The 22,254-nt window shown below is 42.8% G+C and overlaps 1 protein-coding gene across 1 annotated transcript in view; it reads left to right on the forward strand.

Annotated features, from left to right (window-relative positions):
* The window catches only part of CALCRL (calcitonin receptor like receptor), an 85,777-nt gene that overhangs the window by 61,279 nt on the left and 2,244 nt on the right, over positions 1–22,254 (forward strand). The window contains exons 6-12 of the mRNA XM_063118582.1: positions 653–744; positions 3,597–3,723; positions 6,640–6,793; positions 14,353–14,413; positions 14,547–14,613; positions 17,530–17,748; positions 18,760–18,801. Of these exons, the coding sequence (XP_062974652.1) occupies positions 653–744; positions 3,597–3,723; positions 6,640–6,793; positions 14,353–14,413; positions 14,547–14,613; positions 17,530–17,748; positions 18,760–18,801 (762 nt within the window). The remainder of the gene's footprint in view (positions 1–652; positions 745–3,596; positions 3,724–6,639; positions 6,794–14,352; positions 14,414–14,546; positions 14,614–17,529; positions 17,749–18,759; positions 18,802–22,254) is intronic.

Consider the following 22,254-nt stretch of genomic DNA (forward strand, 5'->3'; position numbering starts at 1 on the left):
TTATAGTGGTGGATTGACAGATAGTTAGAGATATATAGGTATAGATATATTAAGGGCAAGTCCTCCCAAGGTAGTGGGTAAGACCAATGTTGGAAAAGTACAATAAAACCACATAATCATTTACTAAAAAATAGCAGCAAAATAAAGCAGGTTAAAAAAAAACAGCAAAAGATTGATCAAAGGCCTGGCAAAAGACCTAGAAAGGTCCCTTTAAAATGAGGGAGGCAAGTGAATTTCTTGAGGGGGGAGGGGACTCCAGAGGTGAAGGGCCACTAGTGAAAAGGCCCTATCCCTGGTTGTTCTTCATGGTGGGCCAGTGAGCAAAGCCTCTGAGGCCAATTTTGGGCTCTAGATAGGTTCATAAGGATGTAGGCCAAGTTCCCAACAGCTGGTGCTTTCCAGATGTTTTGGACTACAACTCCCATCATCCCTGACCATTGGCCATGCTGGCTGGAAGTGGCAATCCAAACATCAAGAGGGCACCACAGTAAGGAGGGCTGGTTTAGGCGGTTACAGTAACAAGCTGAATTCTAGCTAGTGTTCTATTTTTGATTAGTCCAATCTTAGGTGGGATGTTTTTGGGGATAGAATCTGCATTGTACTTACTTCGCAGCATTTGAGGTTTCATCTTTATTTCTTCGCTTTCTTGCAGACAGCTCTGAATTTGTACTATCTCACTATCATTGGCCACAGCCTTTCCATCGTTTCTCTTTTGATTTCCCTTGGGATATTCTCGTATTTTAAGTAAGTATAATTCTTTGTATCTGGAACCCGCTTCTTTTGGTTCCAACTTCTATATGTAATTCCATAATGTTTGACATCTGGCATTTTACGTGGAATACTGAAGTACAGCAATAATTGGGCAGGTGCTATGAGTTAAATCTACCATAGGATTTCCCTCTGCAGACTAGCATGTGGCTCCCAAATCTGTCCCTGAGGACCAGATTTAGGGGTGCATGGGGGCTGCAAGGGGGGGAATCTATTCCCCCAGCGGTTTCCATCCCACTGGCAGACAGGCAATGTTGGATACAACTCCATGTGTTTTTACTGTATGCATGTTGAATAAGTATTGATACTATCTTATCGAAGTATTGATACTATCTTATCGAAGGCAGATCATCCATATGGTTTCACAGAAGCCAACCCCCCCTTTCTTTTCTTTTCTTTTCTTTTCTTTTCTTTTTTTACAATTTTGACATGGTGGGGGCCATAGCCAACGTTAAAACAAAAATAAGTTGGCCAAGAATCTAAGTTCAAGGCAGAAATGGAGCATGAGGCCCACAACACAAAGTCCCTCTTTTCAGCCCAGAAAAGATGGTGCCGGAACCTCCCAGTTTTTTGTTTTTTGTTTTTTAAAAAAAGTGTAATAAAAAATCTTAAGAAAAACATTGAAAATCAGGAGGGGCAGGGAACCTGGTGGATGCCAAGAGAGGGCACATTTGGAGGCTCCGTACTAAAGGGCTACGTAGGTGCATGGGCAAAATGCCTGTTTGTATCTTGGCTTATTAAGCCAAACTATGGTTGTCTGAACTGGATTGTGCCATGAGGGATTCCCCCCCCCCCCAGTCCACACAAGAGTGAACAGCAGTTTACTTTGCAAATGGCAGATCTCCCACTTTCCATTGCATTTGCAGCCACCAAAATATTATTACTGAGCTACTCATTGAATAGATGCTGTTGGACAGAGGAGATAGTCCACCGTGAGGTGGACCATGTTCTGCATCATCTGTCTGCATCAATAGGCCTATATTGCCACTTTCCCCAATCTTAGGCCCTCCAGATGTTTTGGATTACAACTCCCAGACGTCCTGGTCATTTAGCCCTGCTCGCTGGGGCTGATGGGAGTTGATGTGCAAAACATCTGGAGTGCACAATGTTGGGGAAAAGCTGCTATATTGTCAGCTCAAGTGATGGGACACTTGCCCCCCCCCCAGGCCCACAAGAGGAGGAGTCCAGGCCTTAGGGATCAGGAAGATGTCCGCAGCTGGGGTATGAATATTTTTGACAGGGATGGGCCACTGGATGTTGTGAATCCAGGCAGGATCAGGAACAGGAATTCTGTGACATGCCAGTAAACGGTCTCTACGCATAAGCCAAAGAAGCAGTCAGAAACAGAGGGTCATGCGGCACGCCTAATCCTGCCATAAAGTCAAACTAGGCAAAGGGCAGTACTGGAAAATCCATCCTTGGAGGACTCATGTAGGAAAGGGGAAAGCTGAAGAGGATGGATACGTACAATCAGGAGGGAGCCTAGCTGACTGAGATAGGCAGGAAGCAGGATGCTGATACAGGAAGGCAGAACACGGACAGCTAGACACAAAAGGAAGTTATTCATTGCACTACCAAGAGCTGGCCTGAAAGATCATGTCCAGCCAGTGCCATCAAGTGCTGGGGGTGGGGTGGGGGAGGGCGTTGGAATCTAGCCCTCCTAGGGTGACTATATGGAAAGGAGGACAGGGCACCTGGATCTTTAACAGTTGTATAGACAAGGGAATTTCAGCAGGTGTCATTTGTATGTATGCAGCACCTGGTGAAATTCCCTCTTCATCACAATAATTAAAGCTGCAGGAGTCCTACTCTCTTTTGTATCTGGTAAAGAGGGCAGGGTTCCTGCAGCTTTAATTGTTGTGATGAAGAGGAAATTTCACCAGGTGCTGCATGCATACAAATGACTCCGGCTGAAATTCCCTTTTAAAGATGCAGAAGCCCTGTTCTCCTTTTCATATGACCCCTGTAAACCCTCCTCCCTGTGTCCATCAAATTGGAATGGTGGCAGCAGCTAGTGAGAGCTTTTCTCTCTTACCCTGCAGTGATTCTCAAATGCAATCTGGATGGGACTAGGACATCTGTTTAACTCCATCTGAAAGCAAGTGTGGTGTATTTGGGTTGGGACTCGGGAGACCCAGGTTCTAGTCCCCATTCAACCATGAAGCTCACTGAGTGACTTTGGGCCAGTCGCAGACTCTCAGCCCAACCTACCTCGCAGGGTTGTTGTGAGGATAAAATGGAAAGGAGGAGAACTGTGTAAGTCACTTTGTCTTCCTTACCTGATGTAAAAAGACGGGTTATAAATCTAAAAATAAATAAATCTAAAAATAAATAAATTCTGTACCAAGAAATGTTAGGTGCTGTGGCCTGCTTGTCAGTGAATAGAAAGGAACCATGTTTACCACATAGAAAAAAAGACTGATGAGTACCAATAGCACGTTCACATATCTAGTAGCCAGAATGCCAATACAGTTATTCCAGAGGGCCTAACCTTTTCTAGTTATGAGTGAATCTGTTAATTAGCCGGTCTCCTTTCTAACTTTCTTCAAAAGGTCCGGAAGGAATACCCCTCTCTCCACGAACTGTTATAATTCATGCTATGTGTTTGCACTTCTCTTCAAGGAAGCTCAGCATGTTTGAGCTTGCTCAGCCGTTCTTCGTTTGGAGCACGTATTGGCACTGGGAGCTGCCACCAATCCAACACAGGAAGTGGCCTGGTAGTGGCCTGAGGACACAAGCCACCATTTTGTGCTCTTTGAGCAAAGGAAAGGAACTGGCAGAGAATCTCTCGACCACCCGCGTTAATTTTCTCATGTGTTTACTTTCAGGAGCCTGAGTTGCCAGAGGATCACTTTGCATAAAAACCTCTTTTTCTCTTTTGTTTGCAACTCCATCGTTACAATTATTTGTCTGACAGCCATTGCCAACAACCAACAGCTGGTTGCGGCTAATCCAGTAAGTGGGCATAACCTCCGGTTGTTTTACTGCTTCATAAGAAGCTCCATTCCAGTGAGGGAAACAGTAATGCAGGCTGCAATTCTACACACCCAGTTACCTAGGAGTAAGCCCTATTGAATTCAATGGAGCTTACTTCTGAGTGGAGATGTATAGGTTTCGCTGAAAAGAAGGGATATATAGTTAATAAATGATATATGACAACACCAGGGTTTGATCACAGGAGACGTCTTAAGGCCTTCCTAGACGAGCTCCCTGCTGTGCATGCAGACAACGCACAGGGGATCCCGGGGTCAGGCCAGGCTAAACCCTCCCTTGACCTGGGATAACCGGATCCGCTTGTAGTCCGGCTTTTCCGCAGCCCCGGGCTCAGCCTGGGGCTGCGGAAAGTCTAGTTAGTTCCGTGGCTTTTCCAGGCTGCTCGCTTATACCTCTCCCCCGGATTTTCGACTGGGTGTAGCAAGGCCCATACTCTACACTCATGTACCCGGATTTTCGACTGGGTCTAGCAAGGCCCATACTCTACATTCATGCAGTCTGGATTATTTCTCAGTCTATATTTCATGTGGACAACATCAGCTGAGAACTGGACAGTCACAGATACACAATCAGTAGTTGATCTCATGACTGAAGCAGCTATAAAATATGTCACTGCAACTGGGAATTCTTGCCAACTGTGCCCATGAATGCCTACTTGGCATCATATTTGTGTACAGAAATTTTTATTTATTTATTTATTACATTTTTATACCTCCCAATAGCCGAAGCTCTCTGGGCAGTTCACAAAAATTAAAACAGTAATAAAACAACCAACAGGTTAAAAGCACAAATACAAAATACAGTATAAAAAGCACAACCAGGATAAAACCACGCAGCAAAAATTGATATAAGATTAAAATACAGAGTTAGAACAGTAAAATTTAAATTTAAGTTAAAATTAAGTGTTAAAATACTGAGAGAATAAAAAGGTCTTCAGCTGGCAATGAAAGGAGTACAGTGTAGGCGCCAGGCGGACCTCTCTGGCGAGCTCATTCCACAGCCGGGGTGCCACAGCGGAGAAAGCCCTCCTCCTAGTAGCCACTTGCCTCACTTCCTTTGGCAGGGGCTCACGGAGAAGGGCCCCTGTGGATTATCTTAAGGTCCAGGCAAGTACATATGGGAGGAGGCGTTCCTTCAAATAACCTGGCCCCAAACCATTTAGGGCTTTGAATGTCAATTGGTGCCTAACATTGGTTGAGGTCTACGCACATGTAGAGAGAAACACCTCGTATGCATGATCCCTGTCTCAGCCGTAGAATATTTGAGCTCTGAACATTTTCATTCATTATAGACACAGATTGTGGTTGACACTTTCACATGCTGTTGCTTCAGAGGATCTAGGAAATTATGCAGTAGCAGTGGTGCAGCTATGGCCAATAGTGGGGCTATTGACTGAGAGTGATAGCCCCCCAGTCCAGGGAGGGAGGAGGCACAGAGAAGCAGGGGAAGGGGGGAGAAAGCCAGCATGGGCAAGCTGAGGCCCTTTGGGGCTGACGCTGCTTGCTACACCTTTCTTTCTGTCTTTTTGCTTATTGCTGCCCAGTAGTTTTAATTAAATAAATAAATACAATTATATGAGTATAGAATATAGTCTTGAGAGGAGTTAGCCGAAGCAACTACTATGGTACTTCACTCCCAAAAACCCGAAACGATGTATTTCAAATTCTCTAATAAACTCATCCTATTCCATTACATATGAGGAGCACCTAGGTAATAAATCTATTAGTAAACAGTAGACATCTCTTTCTTATCTAAATATAATTTTATTTTGATTACCAACTCTTAAGATGGGCGATAAATTAAAGTAATTATTCTGTTGTAGCCTCGCTGCTTGTTTAACTTGCCATGCTAGATCACAGACATTTGGGCCACAGCTAGACCTCAGGATTATCCTGGGATCATCCAGGGTTCGCCCCTGCCTGAGCACTGGATCCCCTGTGTGTCACCTAGATGAACAGGTTTGACCCCTGGACGATCCAAGGATAAACCTTAGGTCTAGCTATGGCCTTGCTTTTAAAAAATAATAATTTCATACTTCTAAAGCTTGATCACAGGCATTTGTGGGTAGTCTTTCTTTTTCAAGTTGGTAGAGGCTTTCCTTTGTAGTGGGTTTGGATATTTTGAATGTCCCCCCTGGTTGTGCTATGTTTCTAGAGGTTAAGAAGGAAAAGGAAAAGAAAAGACCCTTCATCAGGTTTTTTTTCTTTTTATATTGTATTTTGTATTCATGTTTTTAAATTATTGGTTGTTTTTATGCTTTTCATGGTTTTAATTTTTGTGAACTGCCCAGAGAGCTTCGGCTATTGGGCAGTATAAAAATGTAATAAATAAATAAATAAATCAGGGAGACTCCAGAAAAATGCAACAAAATGTTTATTTTAGTGCATATTATTTTCACTAAGGGTGCAATCCTATGATTAAGACAGATAAAAGTCCCAGCACGCCATACCCAACCATGCTGCCTAAACATGCATAGGATTGCATTTTTCTGTCTAAACATGCGTCGGATTGCACCCCAAGACATTGTTTTACGATACTATTACAACAATGCTTTTACATATATGTATTCCTCTACAATGAATTAAATGTGTCGATTTGTCCTGGAAAGATTTGCTGGGAGTCATAGGACTTTTTTCTGTCTGAACATGCATAGGGTTTTACCCTTAAGACTGAAGTTTATAGCATCAGTGTGACATTTTGAAGAGGGAATATTTCAAAACATGGCAGTTAAAAGAATAAAGTATTTCCCATCACATTTAAATTGTTGTTAAATCAATTCATATTTAGTTTAGTTTTGGGTTTTTTATCCTTAACCATATTATAGAAAGATACGCGATTTGAATATGGTATAAAGCTATGGCATTTCCCCCCCAATAGGTTGGATGCAAAGTTGCTCAGTTCCTTCACCTATATTTAATGGTTTGCAATTACTTCTGGATGCTCTGTGAAGGCATTTACCTGCACACTCTCATTGTGGTGGCTGTGTTTGCAGAAAAGCAACACTTACTGTGGTATTATCTTCTTGGATGGGGTATGTTATTTTCCTTCTCCCCCGACCCCACACATGTATTATCAATATGATGTGGTCACCAGTACATCTAGGCGTGACCACATTACACCAGTTTTAAAATCTCTTCACTGGCTGCCAATTAGTTTCCCGGCAAAGTACAAAGTGTTGGTTATCACCTTTAAAGCCCTACATGGTTTGGGTCGAGGCTACCTGCGGGATCGCCTTCTCCCGTACAATGCGCCCCACACACTCAGGTCCTCTGGGAAGAATTTACTCCAGCCAACAAAAACAAGGCTGACAACTACTACCCAGAGGACCTTTCCTTCTGCCGCTCCCAGTTTGTGGAATGGCTTGCCGGGAGAGACTCATCAACTTAACAGTCTTCCAGAATTTAAGAAAGCCATAAAGACTGATCTCTTCTGGCAGGCCTACCCAGTTGAATTTTAAGATGCCTTTTTTTAATAATAATGTGCTGCTTTTAATAATGTATTCGTTTTAAATGTTTTAATTAGTTATATGTATTTTATGGTGTTTTCATTTGTGTTGTACCCCGCCTCGATCTGGAGGGAGAGGCGGGTAACAAATTATTATTATTATTATTATTATTATTATTATTATTATTATTATTATTTGAGGGCACAATCCTGATGGTGTTTTAATTTAAGAGAATTTTGATAACATTGTTCTAGAAACCACGTCAACAGTGGGTTACCTCCATTGCTTTACTCTCATAACTAAGAAATAAAATACGAGATAAATTAAACATTATTCTTATTTGCCCCTTTGTTTATTCACTGGGGAATAAACTTTTCAGCATGTACCATTGATGCAACAACCTTATCTTAGCTAAAAGAGACATGCATTTAGTAGAGTCAGGAAGTAACCCCTCCTTTATGTAGAGAAAATAGCCTTCTATTATGGAACGGCAATAAAGGGTCATTACTCATTGTTTCTCATCTTGGAGGTGTTTATACAGGAATGGCTGTTTGTTTTCAAAGAGGTCTCGCCATTCCTAGGGTAGGAGGTCGAACCACCGTTTATTTTTCCAGCAGTTCCTTTTGACCTGCTTTGTTCGCCGAGCAAAGCGTACGCTACTTGAAATGAAAAACCTCAACTGGAGAACAGTACTGAAGGCAGCAAGCCGTTCATCTCTGATGTAGGCTGAAATTTTCTAGAGTTGATCCGGTATCGGGATTTTTTTTAAAAAAAGGTTTAAACCTGTTTGGATTGCCTTAGCCCTGTGAGAATGAACACTGGAGAATCCAATTCACAAAAGAGTTTCATTGAACTTGAATTTAAGATATTTTACATTTTATGGTCCAATCCTATGAGCTGCGGAGCTGAAAAAGTGGACCATAAATAAATAATAATATATTTCTTACCCGCCTCTCCCTTTGGATCGACTATGGTGTAGCAATGGCTTATGACACTCTCTGTGTGGATGTTATGATTTTTCTCAGGGGCCAACACAGCTTCCTTTGCTTTTTACTCACACAGAAAGCGACACACAAACACACACTTCCTGCTCACAGCAATTATCATCACCCCACTCTAGCAAAGCATATACAGGGACACAGCAGCAAGATGTAGTAGGGAGTAGCTTCACTTACAACACTATGTTTAAACCGATTGACATGGCAGGCGCCCAGGAACCCACAAGTGCTGACCCATTTTAGGGGAGGGGGCGAACCTTGCTTCAGATTCGGTTCCAAAGCAAGACAGCCCAGCCCCAAAGCACCCCGAGTTGAATCGGGGCCATTTTGGAGGCTCCGAAATGGCTTCCAAGGTGGATGGGCAGCACAACCCTACATTTTTGCTATAGTCAAAAATGTAACCTTAGTTTAGGGTGACCATATGAAAAGGAGGACAGGGCTCCTGTATCTTTAACAGTTGTATTGAAAAGAGAATTTCAGCAGGTGTCATTGGTATATACGGAGAACCTGGTGAAATTTCCTCTTCATCACAACAGTTAAAGCTGCATGTGCCCTGCCCACTTTTAAATCTAGTCACTCTAGTATAGCTCCTGCAGCTTTAACTGTTGTGATGAAGAGGGAATTTCACCAGGTTCTCCATATATACAAAAGATACCTGCTGCAATTCCCTTTTCTATACAACTGTTAAAGATACAGGAGCCCTGTCTTCCTTTTCATATGGTCACCCTACCTTAGTTAGATATATAGGCCCCACATGGTAAAGTTGTCATGAGAATCAGCCCTTACCTTGTATAACGTTTGGAACATCCATCTTAAAATGTGTGATGGGTTTCTTTCATCTGAATGATTTAAAAGTATTTAATGCAGACATGGCTAACAGCTTTAAGTTACGTACACAGGTAGATTAATGTCACTTTAATTAGACTCAGCAGGGATTAATATTAGTTTGATCTATAGTCTTAAAAAGTCAGTGTTGTTAAATTGTTTAACGTTAAATCTTTCTTTGTTGATAAAGTTTACTCTAAGCTTTCTTTGGCAATATTGATTCATTGTCCCAATTAGTAGTAAATTGTAGCTCAGTCACTTATAAGATAAGTTCCAAGCCAGGAGTGGGCAACTTGTGGCCCTCCAAATATTTTGGCCGGCAATTCCCATCAGCCCATACTATTAGCTATGCTAATGCGAGTTGTAAGCCAAAACTTCAGGAACACCACAAGTTGTCCATTCTTGTCCTAAGCAAATCGTGTGTGTGTGTATGTTTTAATCCTAGTATTGTAAATATATCAACAGGTAGATTTATATACCCAATACTAGGGCCCTTTCTACACCTAAGGATTATCCCAGGCAAATGGAGGGATTGCCCCTGCCTGCTCCCAGGATCCCCTGGGTGTCATTTGCATGCACAGGGATGAACCCAGGATGATCCTGGGATAAATGGCTCGTGTAGACATGCCAACAGTCTTATTCTCTCCTTGTTATTTTTCAAATATATAAAAAAATTAAGGTGCAAAAGAAATTAAAGTGAGACCACTAAGGAGACATGCCTCTGGCAATGTAGCCTGGACATTATAATGTTTCTTCTTCTGCAAGAGCTACCATCAAAATGTGTCAATTTTAGCATACTGTGACTACCAGTCACTGCCAGTTTAGGATTTGTCAATAATCTCATGGCATCCGTGGCCACCCACTAGAACCCTGTTGTATTCACTGCCTTGCACCCCCATCCTTTTAGTTCTGTTCCATCACAAAGGCTCAGGGGATTTGTTCTCTTTACCTGTTTCTCCAGCCACATGGAATTAATGCAAGTTTTAGTATGACTGGAATAAGGAGATATTTCAGGAAAAACAAATGCAAGAGTATGTTTGGACCATGCTTAGATTCAAGGCCAATCTACATTGACTTGAGTAAGAGCAAAAAGGATGACATCCAAACCGAAGCACGTGCATCTTTGTAATAACCTCCTAATGTCGGTAGAGCAGTTCACACCACATGCTAACCCACACTCAGTAGTTGAGTGTGGGTTGTTCTTGAACCATGAATTGTTCGTTGAACCGTGGGTTAGTGTGCTGTCTGAACCCACTAATTTTCTGCAAGGTGGCTTGTTAAATCATCCAATGTGTTTTGTTAACCACCCTGAAAAACACAACAACAAACCATGTTGGGTTGTCAAGGGGAGTTGTTTGAGAAAAATAAGCCACACCTCATGGTTAACAAGCCACCCTGAGGAAAATTGTCCTGGATTCAGACATCACACTAGCCTACGGTTCAACAAATAACTCACCGATCAACAACCCACACTCAACCACTGAGTGTGGGTTAGCATGTTGTGTGAACCCAGTCAGTGTAGCATCAAGATTTGGGCCCTTTCACAGATTCAGCAGTCATCGTTCGCCTTTCCCATCACTGCTGGGGTAGCAAACTTCAGGCCATTCGTATTTTTTGTGTGTGTGGTAGGAAAACAACTTTGAGGACAAAATAAGTTTCTTCGTGCTCTTCTTTTGTGGGCTGTATTCCAGCAAAGCACTTTAATGTTTGCCTAACTGCATGTATTTGGTGGCCTCCCTGTGAAATCTGGGACAATTCATGCCCTCAGCAATAGATTTTTTTAATGCAGTGGTCTTATACATCCAGCCAAGTTCAGGCCGAAATCACATTTTTAGTCACAAAGTAACAGAAACAGGCTTATTCAATCAAGCAAAGTTTGTTAACTTTAAGGATTCTTTGTGCCAAAATTGGATCTTGAACAAATAACAGCTTTTCCTTTCCCGAACAAAAACGATTTTGTGGTCCATTGACGAAATCCAGGAAGACAACTGTGGAGCGTAACCAACAAAGAGTCCTAGAACACCTTAAAGCAGCCTTGCCCAGCCGGATGTCCTCCAGATGTTTTGGACTACAACTCCCAGCATTCCTGACCATTGGCCATGCTGCTGGGGGCTGCTGGGAGTTGGTCCAACACATCTGGAAGGCACCAGGTTGGAGAGGTCTGGCATCGCATGACTTAGACGTTGTGGCCATACTTGCCAAACAGACTTATTTCTTCCCTTGAGGACGGGACACCACTATCCTAATTTTACACATCTGAAAATTGGAGATCCAGTGACACTTGCTTTAGTCTATAACTAGAGCCCCTGGTTGAGATGGAATGTGAAATCGGACAGGAGGCCATTGCCTAAATTTGTGACACCCTTTGGTTCATAATGACCCTTTGTGCATGCTCACCCATGCATGTGTGCACACACAATGATGATGCCTTTTCTCTTTCTCTTCTGACTGCTGCCTCTTGTGCTTTTTCAGGAGCCACTCTCAAAACTCCTCTGAGTTTTGGTTGTGATTTGTCAGGCAATTGAGGAGTCTGTGTTGGTCTACATGCTACACTAAATGTATAGCCTGTAGCTGATCCTAACTTCTTTTTTTACTTTAGCGTAAATGTGTGGGGCCCTAATCCAGATTGGGACTACTGCATATGTGTGTGTGTGTGTGTGTGCATAGGGACTTTCAGTTGCTTTCCACTTAAATCCCTCCATATCCAGGCAGAGAGTAAAAGAAAAAAAATCCATTGGGTGCCAATGGATTTGTTTTAACTCCCCCCCCCCCCGGCTCAGTAGGGTGATGAAAATGAATGGTTGGGAAGGTTTCCATCCCATACCCCTACACGTAGGTCCCCTTATGCTTTTTCTAAAGCTTTAAAAAAAAGCTACATGGTGCACTTTTAACATAGCTTGTAGGGAATTTGGAGAAATCAGTAACGTAATCAAATGAGTTCAGATTTCTATGAATCAACCCCTTAGAATCCACAGCAGCCTGGCTTTTCCCAAGTTGCATGGATTCTGGGGACCTGCGGACCAGGTTTTTTACTGTCTGGTAGTTTAGGCAAATAATAAAAAAGGGGGTCAAAAATGTGAATTCCCTCCGTAGGCTAAAGCATGAGAAATGTGCCGTTTGGGAGGGGGTTGTGCTTTGTGGGGGTGGATTAGTGCATTTTTGCAAGTGTGAATTTGTGCAAATTCAAATTTGCGCAAATTCGGAAACTGGGAAAGATCTGATTTCACCAGTGAACGGACGACAAAATGAAAGGCACCTGACAATTCAGAAAATGCCGAAGAAACTGATTTTACAAACTCCGTACATCCCTAGTGGTTTGCCGTTTGGCTATGCTGCGTGCATCGGGCTCATTCCACACAGGCATGGGGATTGCAGTCCTTCCTTTTGGCATTTTTTTCTGACAATCCAGAAGCTGAGGAAGCATCCCTGAAAACAGCAGTTAGATTTTCTTCCTAGGACACCCTTGCCACAGTGCCAGGAATTTAGTCTGCAGTTGCTCATCTGCTATGTGGACTGGCAAGGGGTTGTTCAGGACAAAATCCTTCAGCACGGCCTGAACTGCAGAGATGGGATAGGAACACAGGAAGCCAATTGGCTATGGTTGCCCAGGGTCTTAGGCAGAGAGAAGACTTTTCCATGATCTGCTACATGACCCGTTTAACTGGAGATGCCAGGGAGAGAACCTGTCTTTTTGCAGGTGAGGCATGTCCTGTGCTACTGATCTTTGTTCTGAATTAGGGACGATGGAGAAATCTGCAACAGAACTAAGTGAGTTTGGATTTTTATGAATCCGCCCTATGGATTCTGCAGAAGAGTGTTTTTTCCCCTTCTCGGGCAGAGTCTGCAGACTTGTGGACTATTTTCCGAACCTTCAGGAATTTCCTGCAAATTTTGTTGTAGAAAACTTCAGATTTTTTTTCCTTTCAAAAATGGCTATAAATGTGCACTTTGGGAGAATGCACACTTTGGGAGAATTTGTGTATGTGCAAATTTGCATAAATTCATATTTGTGGGATTTCATATTTGCGCAAATTCAAAAGTGAAAAGAATCAATTCCATCGATCGGTGCATGATGGAATTAAGGGCACCTGGCAATCTACAAAACAAAAACAGAATGGATTTTGCACAATCCATACAGCCTTTTCCTAAATGCATCTGATCTCCAAAATAAGTACTCTGCACATGGACCACCGGGCAATCTACTCAAACCACTGGGGCTGTTGCCAAGCTTCACCATTTTATTGGGTTGTTGCATTGAGTTAGTTACAATATCCCATTAGGTTTATGCTATCCATGGGGATATGATTTCCTTATTTTGGAATACCAACCAATCTAAATCTGCTTAATCTAAACTTAGGATCATGTGAAGCCTTCCAACACTGAAAAGATTTTTCTTCCCAATACCAAGTTTGATTATAGGTATTTGAAAAACTTCTCTTTGTTTCTTCTGGCTAAATACATAAAAATCCATCCCTAAGTTATTTACGTATGTATTGTATTATATTTGTCATCCTGCTTTACAGACAAACAATCTCTCCAAAAGCAACTCACATCAGTTACAATAATAATAATAATAATAATAATAATGATGATGATGATGATGTAGGCCCTGCCCTCAAGTGTACACATTAAAAAGGCAGGATATGCAAGAGAAGGAGATTAGAGAGGCAACGTAGAAAGGGGTGCGGGGAGAGATCAGTTTGACAATGCTAGAGCAAAGAAATATGTTGCAACAGGCATTTATATCCAATTTCGTATTGGTCAAAGCAGTCAGTCAATGGAACCAATGGCCCGGGGGGGGGGGGGGCATTTTCGTGAGCTGTCCATCCCTAAAGGTATTCAAGCAAAGACTAGATAGCCATTTGTCAGAGATGTGTTAAACTGAATTCCTGCCTCGAGCAGGGGTTGGATTCGATGGCCTAAGTGGCCCCTTCCAACTCTGTGGTTCTATGATTTGGGGCCAGGCTGGTTTTCCCTTGCTGGTGGTCTTGCTTGGATAGAGGTGCTGCACCTGATGCCCGGTGACAGAGGCCATGGTGTGCTTTCCCTCACTTCTACATTGCAAATGTAGTGGTTAGAGCTTCCTGGCTGAGAGGAGAGGGGAGCAAACTCTCTGCAGTTGTGCATTCTCTGGCCAGTGGCTGGGACCAGCGTGGGCTTCCCCTTGCCACAGTGTTCTTCCTGGGTGGGAGGGGGGTATAACTTCCCAGTAGTCCTTGATCCTGCATGAGCAGAGGCCCCCACCACAGTATCCCGCTCCTTGATTCTGCAGTCACAGAATTTAGACTTCTAAGTAAAAAGCACCTCATTTCCTGTTCACAGGATTCCCGTTGATTCCTGCCTGCATCCATGCTGTAGCAAGAACCATATATTTCAATGACAAGTAAGTCAAAACTAAATTCACCCTGCTCCCTTTAAAACAGTTCCTTGAAAACACCTCCTACGAGAGAGAGGTCAGATGATGATTTTTCTGCCCTAACTTTGTCTCTTTCTCCTTCTTCTTTTCTCACTTGCAGCTGCTGGATCAGTTCAGAAACTCATCTATTGTACGTCGTCCATGGTCCTATTTGTGCTGCTCTATTGGTATGAACGTAGACATTAAAACGAGGCAACCAGGCGCATTCAATTCAGTTTGAATTCTGGGGTTTCTTATGGGCTGGGAGTGTATGTTTTAATGTTTGGATTCAATGCTATAGAAGTCAAGTGGCTGCAATCCAAACTTTTGCACAGGTGTTGTATTCATACTCAGCGGCAGGCCTGGCACCAGCACCCAGCATAATTGGGCAAATGCCAGGGCCCACATATCCCAGAAGGGCCCACCAGGGCTGATATCTTGCCTGCTGAGCCCCCTGTTGGTGCTGCTAACACCAGTCTCCCCCTCCTCCACACAAGCAAGCTGAGTGGGAAACAAGCAGTGCCATTTCTATGGCTGACAACGCAGTGCCCGCACTGCAGGGAGGGGTGCTGAATGGGATTAATGGATCAATCCTATGGACGTTTAGGCAGAAAAAAAGTCCTATAACTGGGAAATTCTGGGAGTTGTAGGTCTTTTCCTGCCTAAACTTGCATAGGGTTGCACCCTAACGTGTTTACATGTTCTTTCAAAGCCTTCTACCACAAAAGCTCTCACAAAGTCAGCAGGCCCTCCTGAGTGATACTCTGTGAGGCTTGAAATTTCCCCCTTTCCCATTAATGGAAGAGAAACACTTCCCTCATCATGCACCCAGGAAAAATTGGGCCTCGGCAAAAAGTTATAGCAAGACCTGAAAGAAGACACAGCAACGGACAACAAAAATGTCTGGAGTTGTACCATATGAGGATTTTCAGTTTCCAAAAACAAAAGATGGCTGGCAGCACCACACATGTTTCCTAGGAAGTGCATTCCAGTGGGGCATCCCTCCAGCCAGGTCTGCATAAGACCATAACCTCAGGGGTGACGACGGAGGTTTATACAATTAAGATACAGACGCAGTGTTCAATGGTGTCAAATTTTGTCAAAACCTCAGGATGATCACACAGGGCATGTCTAGACCAGAGCCTGGAGGGGGGAGAATCTCACGATATGCTGATCGCGAGATCCTCCCCCTCAGTCTACACGCGGTGCACAACGTCCCGGGAGGAAGAGGACATAGAGCCCGCCATTTTGTTTTGTTTTTTATCGAAAATGAGCGCTCCAGTGAAAAGGTGCGGGGTTTTTAATATATATATTCCCATTCACCCTACCCCTAATGGGCACGGAGCTTCTCAGGAGCTCCATGCCCAGTTCCTGGCTCCTTGCAGTTACTTGCAAGGAGCCAGGATGAAACCGGGACAGAAGCCCACACCTCCCGTGGTATCAGGATCATCAGGAGACCATGGGAAAAGTCAGGATAGAAGTGTAGGGCCATATCCTGGGGAAAGGGAGGGATCATCTCTCCCTGCTCCCAGGATCCCCTGTGCATCATGTGGATGCACAGGGACGATCCCCGGGATATCGCCCCGTTTAAACATGCCCACAGTGGCAGGTTCTACATTACTGCTTTAAAACAGTTTATAACAGCAGTGACAACTGTTGAGGCCCTGGACACACTCCATGTACCATTTTCAAACCATTTTCAAAGTGCTTTCTCCTGCTTGGTGTAGAATGGGTGTTTCCAGCACTAGGAAAGCTCTTCCAGTCAAATTATATGGTGAAACTTTTCTGTCTTTCCCTCCTTAATGGATTTTTTTTTTTTTTTTTTTTTTGGTGCAAAGAAAAAAGATAGATGAAATAGTGACAGAACATGGGGTGGGGGCTACAAACGGAAGAGAGCATTGTCTGGACATCCCGTAAAATTGCATGAATGAGGAAAGGCAATTGGACCATAAAGGCCTCTTCTGGAAACACCCACCAAGCGCTGAGGTCATAACTGCTGCTGCTCAGACCCCGTTCAGACCCTCTCCTGTGAAAACTGCAGGACTGTCTTTTAAAAATATCCTTCTGTGACAACAATGAGTCAAAAGACCAAAATACTTGGGAGACCTCTAAAATACATGGGGTGGGGGGAAGAGAGAGAATTAAATCTACCAAATAACGACATGCTGCTAAATGTATACTACAAAATTAGGTGAGGTAGATAAGTGTCCTTGAATCCCATGTGGAAGAACTAAAGGTCTTGTTCAGCGAAACCACCTGAAATGTTGATCAAAGCTTTGGGGAGGCAGGAGATGTTGCTCCTGTATTTCTGGTGGCCAAAACTTACTTAGTTCAGGGTTCACACACACACACACACACACACACACACACACGCGTATGTCATGGCAGGATGAACCTATTTGAAAGTATGGAGTCATTTTCCTTGTCTCTGTGGGTATGCAGACCCAACTCCTTGCCTGAGTTTGTTTTGAGTAGCGATAGTCCCACCAGGGATAGTCCACACCCCTTTCCTGTATTTTCAACTTTTTTATATAGATATTCCAGTCCTTATATTCTTATACTTCAGGAAATATAAGGGACAGCATGCAAAGACTATTCTATCCAGTTGTTAAGTCAGAAGGAAACCTGGTCCCATCTTTCAGTGTTATGGCCAATGGGAGCAAAAGTCCTGTTGGTGGGTGGGTGTGTTTTTAAATGTTATTAAATAATTGCAAACTTATTCAAATATTGAGTTCAATTAATGTTAGTAACCCTCTTGAAAACACATTAGTCTGCTTGTATTTAGGTTTTTTACTGCTTTTCACAATAAATTTATTTATTTCATTTATTTATTTCATTATTTCATTTTTATACTGCCCAATAGCCGAAGCTTCCTGGGCAGTTCACAGAAATTAAAGCCATTCAAAGTATAGAACAAACAGTATAAAAACATGATATAAAATACAATATAATGAATTCTGGACACCCCACCCCAACCTTAGCGTAGTTTCAACTCCAACCCCGGACCGACACCAGCACTTCCTTCAAACAGGCCTGGGTGTTTGGGTTCGTGTTTGCAAAACAAAATCATCAGCGTTAACCCTATCCTTTTCTTTTTATTGTAGGTGAATCTCTTTTTCTTGTTGAACATTGTTCGAGTTCTCATAACCAAACTAAAAGTCACCCACCAGGCGGAATCCAATCTCTACATGAAGGCTGTTAGAGCCACCCTCATCCTGGTGCCACTTCTCGGCATTGAATTTGTACTGTTTCCGTGGCGACCAGAGGGCCGTATCGCCGAAGAGATTTTTGACTATGTGATAAATATCCTTATGCACTATCAGGTATCAAGCCTCAAGATGCCTTTGCAATTGAGAGTGTCTGGTACAGGAATGCTAGCAGAATGAGTGATAGGCACATTTTATTCAATTCTTTATCGAAACTTGTTTTCACTTTATTTCATTTTGCTTAAGTACTCTGCCGTGAATTCCCATGGTGAGATCTGCAGTTTAGTTCATTTATTTAAGTATACATACATGCATATGTGTTACCTTTCATTGGTGAGAGGACAATTTGTTGAGCATTTTCTGCTCCTTAGAAATGTATCCTTTTCTTGCAATTTTTCAAGAGCTATGAAAAGGAGCACACGTGTTTGTGTAGCTGAACCATAGCCCATGACACCCATTCAGCTTTTGGACAGTGGCATGGATGAGAATGAGCTCTCTGTAGTCCTTATTGGATGCTTCTTTGGAACTTTTTCGTTTGTTTTGTTTTTTAAAAAGCCCTTCTTCCTAATGTACAGTGATGTTAATATGTAGCCAGCTGAATTTGGCTTTTTGATGACATCATAGAGGGCAAGTGAAGCAAATTCAGAGTGAGGGCATTACTAGGAAGAAGAAGGGCATTTCTTAGCAATTTTTAAACATCACCAAAAAAAAAAGGCACCAAAACAAGGGCCAATCAGCAGACAGCCATTGCAAAAACGCTGGCATTTGGTATTTTAAAAACTGCTTTGTTTTTCTGCCAAAAATGTTCCCTCTAAAGCTTTTGGCTGTTTGAATCTGACTTTAAATGGGTTGTATTCAGAGAAGAGTGAACAAAATTTCATTTGTGCACCGCTGGTCCTCCTCCCAGTACACCCCCTATGTCCCTCCCAAAAATGCACACCACAGGATTGATGGACCCTCTGGAAGGGCATGGGATGGGGCCCAGGAGGCTGCAGTAGGACAGAGTATTTCAAAGAGTTTAGTGCCTTTCTGCTCACACAAGACATGTTTGGATCCAAGCCATTAAGTATAATATTTTTACACAACCGTGATTAAAGGCAATTAACAACTTCCTTTTTTATTCTGCAGGGCTTGCTGGTGGCAACGATTTTCTGTTTTTTTAACGGAGAGGTACAGCAACTGATTTACTTTTTTCTTTTATGAATGATTTGAGGGGGGATTGATTTTTTTTTTAAAAGTAGCTTAAAACTGGACCCAGTGTTTGGTCTGAAAGTAGGCAAACCTGTAGTACTGAAAGGAAAAGGGAGGTAGAACTAATCTGTGACTGAATGGGAGAATGCCAAGCTTTCTAAAATAAGGCTGTATATAATAGTATAATAGTAAATAATAACCAAATCAAGTCGATTGAAAGCAGGGTGGATAAAAATCAAATGACTTCCTTAGCAAGAAAAAGAAGGGAAGTTGGATATTTAAAGTTAAAGCTCTATTTTAAAAATTTCATCTGTTTTACAATCCAATCTGTTTAAGAGAGCAATCCAATGATCCTTGGGAGAGCATTCCAGGGATCATGGGATATTGCAGAGTTCCCCCTCTGAGGCCCAAGAAACGTCTATGAACTTGGGAGAGGAACTTCAAACACAGATGTTTCCCTCCTGCTGCTCCTCGCAGCCACAGGGGAAAATATCATGGCGGCATCCTCACCCAATGTCAGAACTCCAACCTTGGGTGAGGATGCAAATGAGCAGGAATGGGAGGCACTGAGAATCTGCGGGATCCTAAAGTCTCCCATGCCTGTCCACCCCTCCTGACTCCACTGGATGCACCCAAAAGCTCACTGTCACCTTTGACGGCAGCTAGGCAGGAAAGTACACAGCGGGGACTTTTCTGCAGAGGCCCCACATCTCTGGAATGGGTTGCCATCAGACGCCTGCTAGGCCACATCATTGCAGGCTTTTAGGAAGGCCCTGAAGACTTCTTTGTTTACCCATTTCTTTGGAAGGATGTTCCCCTGAATTTATTGGACTGTTCTGGTCTGTAGTTGCAGTTGTGTTGTAGGTTTTGTCTTATGTTGGTGTTGGTTGTTTTTTAGCAGTATAGAAATGTAATAAATGAAATTAAATGAAATTCAGTATAGAAAATGGATGTCAGTATGAGATGGAAAGTCACTAATCAAGAAGAAGGTGCAGTTCCTACCATTCACTCCCTTATTTATTTATTTATTTATTTATTCATATTTTATTTTTAATCTGCCCAATAACAAATGTCCTCTGAGCATATTACAAATAGTTAAAAGTCTAAGGGTGCAATTCTATGCTTGTTTAGATGGGGGGGGAATCCTACAACTCCCAGCATTCCCCAGCCACTGTTTGTATGCTATTTTAGGGTACAGTAGGATTGTGCCTTAAAATACTGTGCAAACAGTCAAAGGAATAAAATACAGTAACAACAGAATTAAATACCATGCCGTGACTCACAGAAAAGAGATAATACCATGGATGACCTATTATCAATTGATGGATTCATGGAATTCTGTGGCTTGGATCCTAAGATAAATTAACTTAAGGAAGTTCATGGAAGGAAAATTTCCTGTTCTCTCCTCTTCCCTACAACCACCTGTACCCTTCCCAAGAAGCCTTTCCAGAAGGTTTGGGGCTGCAAGGGGAGGAGAGGACAGGATACTTAGGATCTACACCCATATAACCAGCTTTAGAAGCACAGAGTTCCTGTTTCTCTGGAACTACTTAGCACCAAATAACGTGATTATCATACAGCAATGGTATTCAGGAGCTGATGACTTTTAAGCATGTTCTGCACCCTTCCAAAACCCCTTGTAACCTTTGACAAAGCAGATTTTGCAACATTTCACTCCTGATGTCAACTGCTCTTGGAAGAGATGGATTCCATTTACATTTCACCAAGGTCCCTAGTAAATCAAACTTCCTGTCGCACAGGTGGCCTGCCACATTGTATGAACGGAAACTATTGTAAAACAGAACATCCTTCCAAAGAAATGGGTAAACAAACACAGGCCTCATGTGCCTTCATCTATTTTATCCCATGTATTTTTAACCAAGGTAGAAAAGCACGCTGAACTCTATTCAGGAAACCGTTTTTCCACCAGCTTGATGGAAATGTGAATCAGGTTTACTTATTGAAAACTCCTGCCTGAGTAAGCCAACACATAACTTTTAGAAGGATTCAGTGCCTTGCACAGCCTCATGAGCATCTGACATTGACCTGTATATTTATGGAAAAATTATTATTTGCATTTGTATGTTACCCATCTTCATGGTTGCTCAATGTAATGTACAGAGGTCCCCAGGCAATCTCCTACCCAGAGATCACCAGGCCCAGGCCTGCTTAATTTCAGAGATTAAATTCTTAGGCCTGTATGTGCTTTCCTGCTTTATTAGAACGATTCTATGTTAGGCAGTTGTCATTGTACTTTCTGCATGTTATTTCCATCTGTTTACAATCCCCCCACAACCATGTGCGGTATGCGTGTGTGTGCATATGTCCGTGTAACTCAACATAACAAAAGGTTCTGGGAGAATAAATGTGTTCGTCTTTAAGGTGCCACAAGAGTCTTTATTGCTTTTCCTTCAATGGACTACCATGGTCACCCCTTTGGAAAATGGTTTAAAACCATTTCGTTTCATGTGGCATGGCAGCCCCTTTCTCCATGTGTCTATACCTGTAAGCACTGAAATAAAGGATTCCCTGAAATTATTGCAGACTGAGCCAAGAAGGGATGATTTGAGCACCCCCAAGTGTAATTAAATTAAAGGCTCAACTCGCCATGCTTGGTGTAGATTCTGACCCAAGGGACAGGCACATCTGTGACAAATAAACAGGGAAATGAACTGTGTGCCCATGACAGTGTTTAAAGTCCACAAGGAAAGAGGTCCCAGGGACTCAGTGTCAAAAGCCAGAGCACCATGACTGAGGCCAGGACAACTGTTATGGAAACATGCAGCTGTCCAAGTCTCAGGGCTGTAGGTATGGGAAAGCAGGTAATTGAGGGGCAGGTCAGCGAGGAAGTGACACCTCGCTTAGCAACTGGCTAGGCCTGCTTAAGGTGGCTCACTCCAGAGTTTGAGAATACTGGTTCTAAATCACTTGAATGACCAAAACACCTAGAATTGCAAATTGACTTCCCGAGCAATCAGGAAACACATTGGTTGACATACCATGGGGCAGTATTCCAAAGGGTCTGTAACTGAAGGATTTACGAACTCGGTAACCTGCTCCTCTTGAATGTGAACAGCAACAAGAGAAACTTTGGCAGAGCGCTCTCGCTCTCTCGCTCGCTCTCGCTCTCTCTGCCTTCATGCAGCTCAGCTGCTCACTACCATTTGCCTGGGGTCAGATCATAAGGGGAAATTTCTAGCCCTACCTCTGTTGTTGGCATTGGGGAGGGAGAGGACAGCCAGTAGAGTCAATGCTCCTTGAGCTCTGGCTCAACTAAACACATATTCAGCGTCATCAGACAAGCATTTTATCTCACGCTTGTGACTGGCTACGTATGGATCTTTGGTTATTTCAACGACGTAGTGATCCTACCACACATCTCTTGCTCCATTTCCCTGTTTTTGCATCTTAAAACAAGACAGAGAAAACCTG

The sequence above is a fragment of the Elgaria multicarinata genome, chromosome 2 (assembly GCF_023053635.1).
Source record: "Elgaria multicarinata webbii isolate HBS135686 ecotype San Diego chromosome 2, rElgMul1.1.pri, whole genome shotgun sequence".
Lineage (NCBI taxonomy): Eukaryota > Metazoa > Chordata > Lepidosauria > Squamata > Anguidae > Elgaria > Elgaria multicarinata.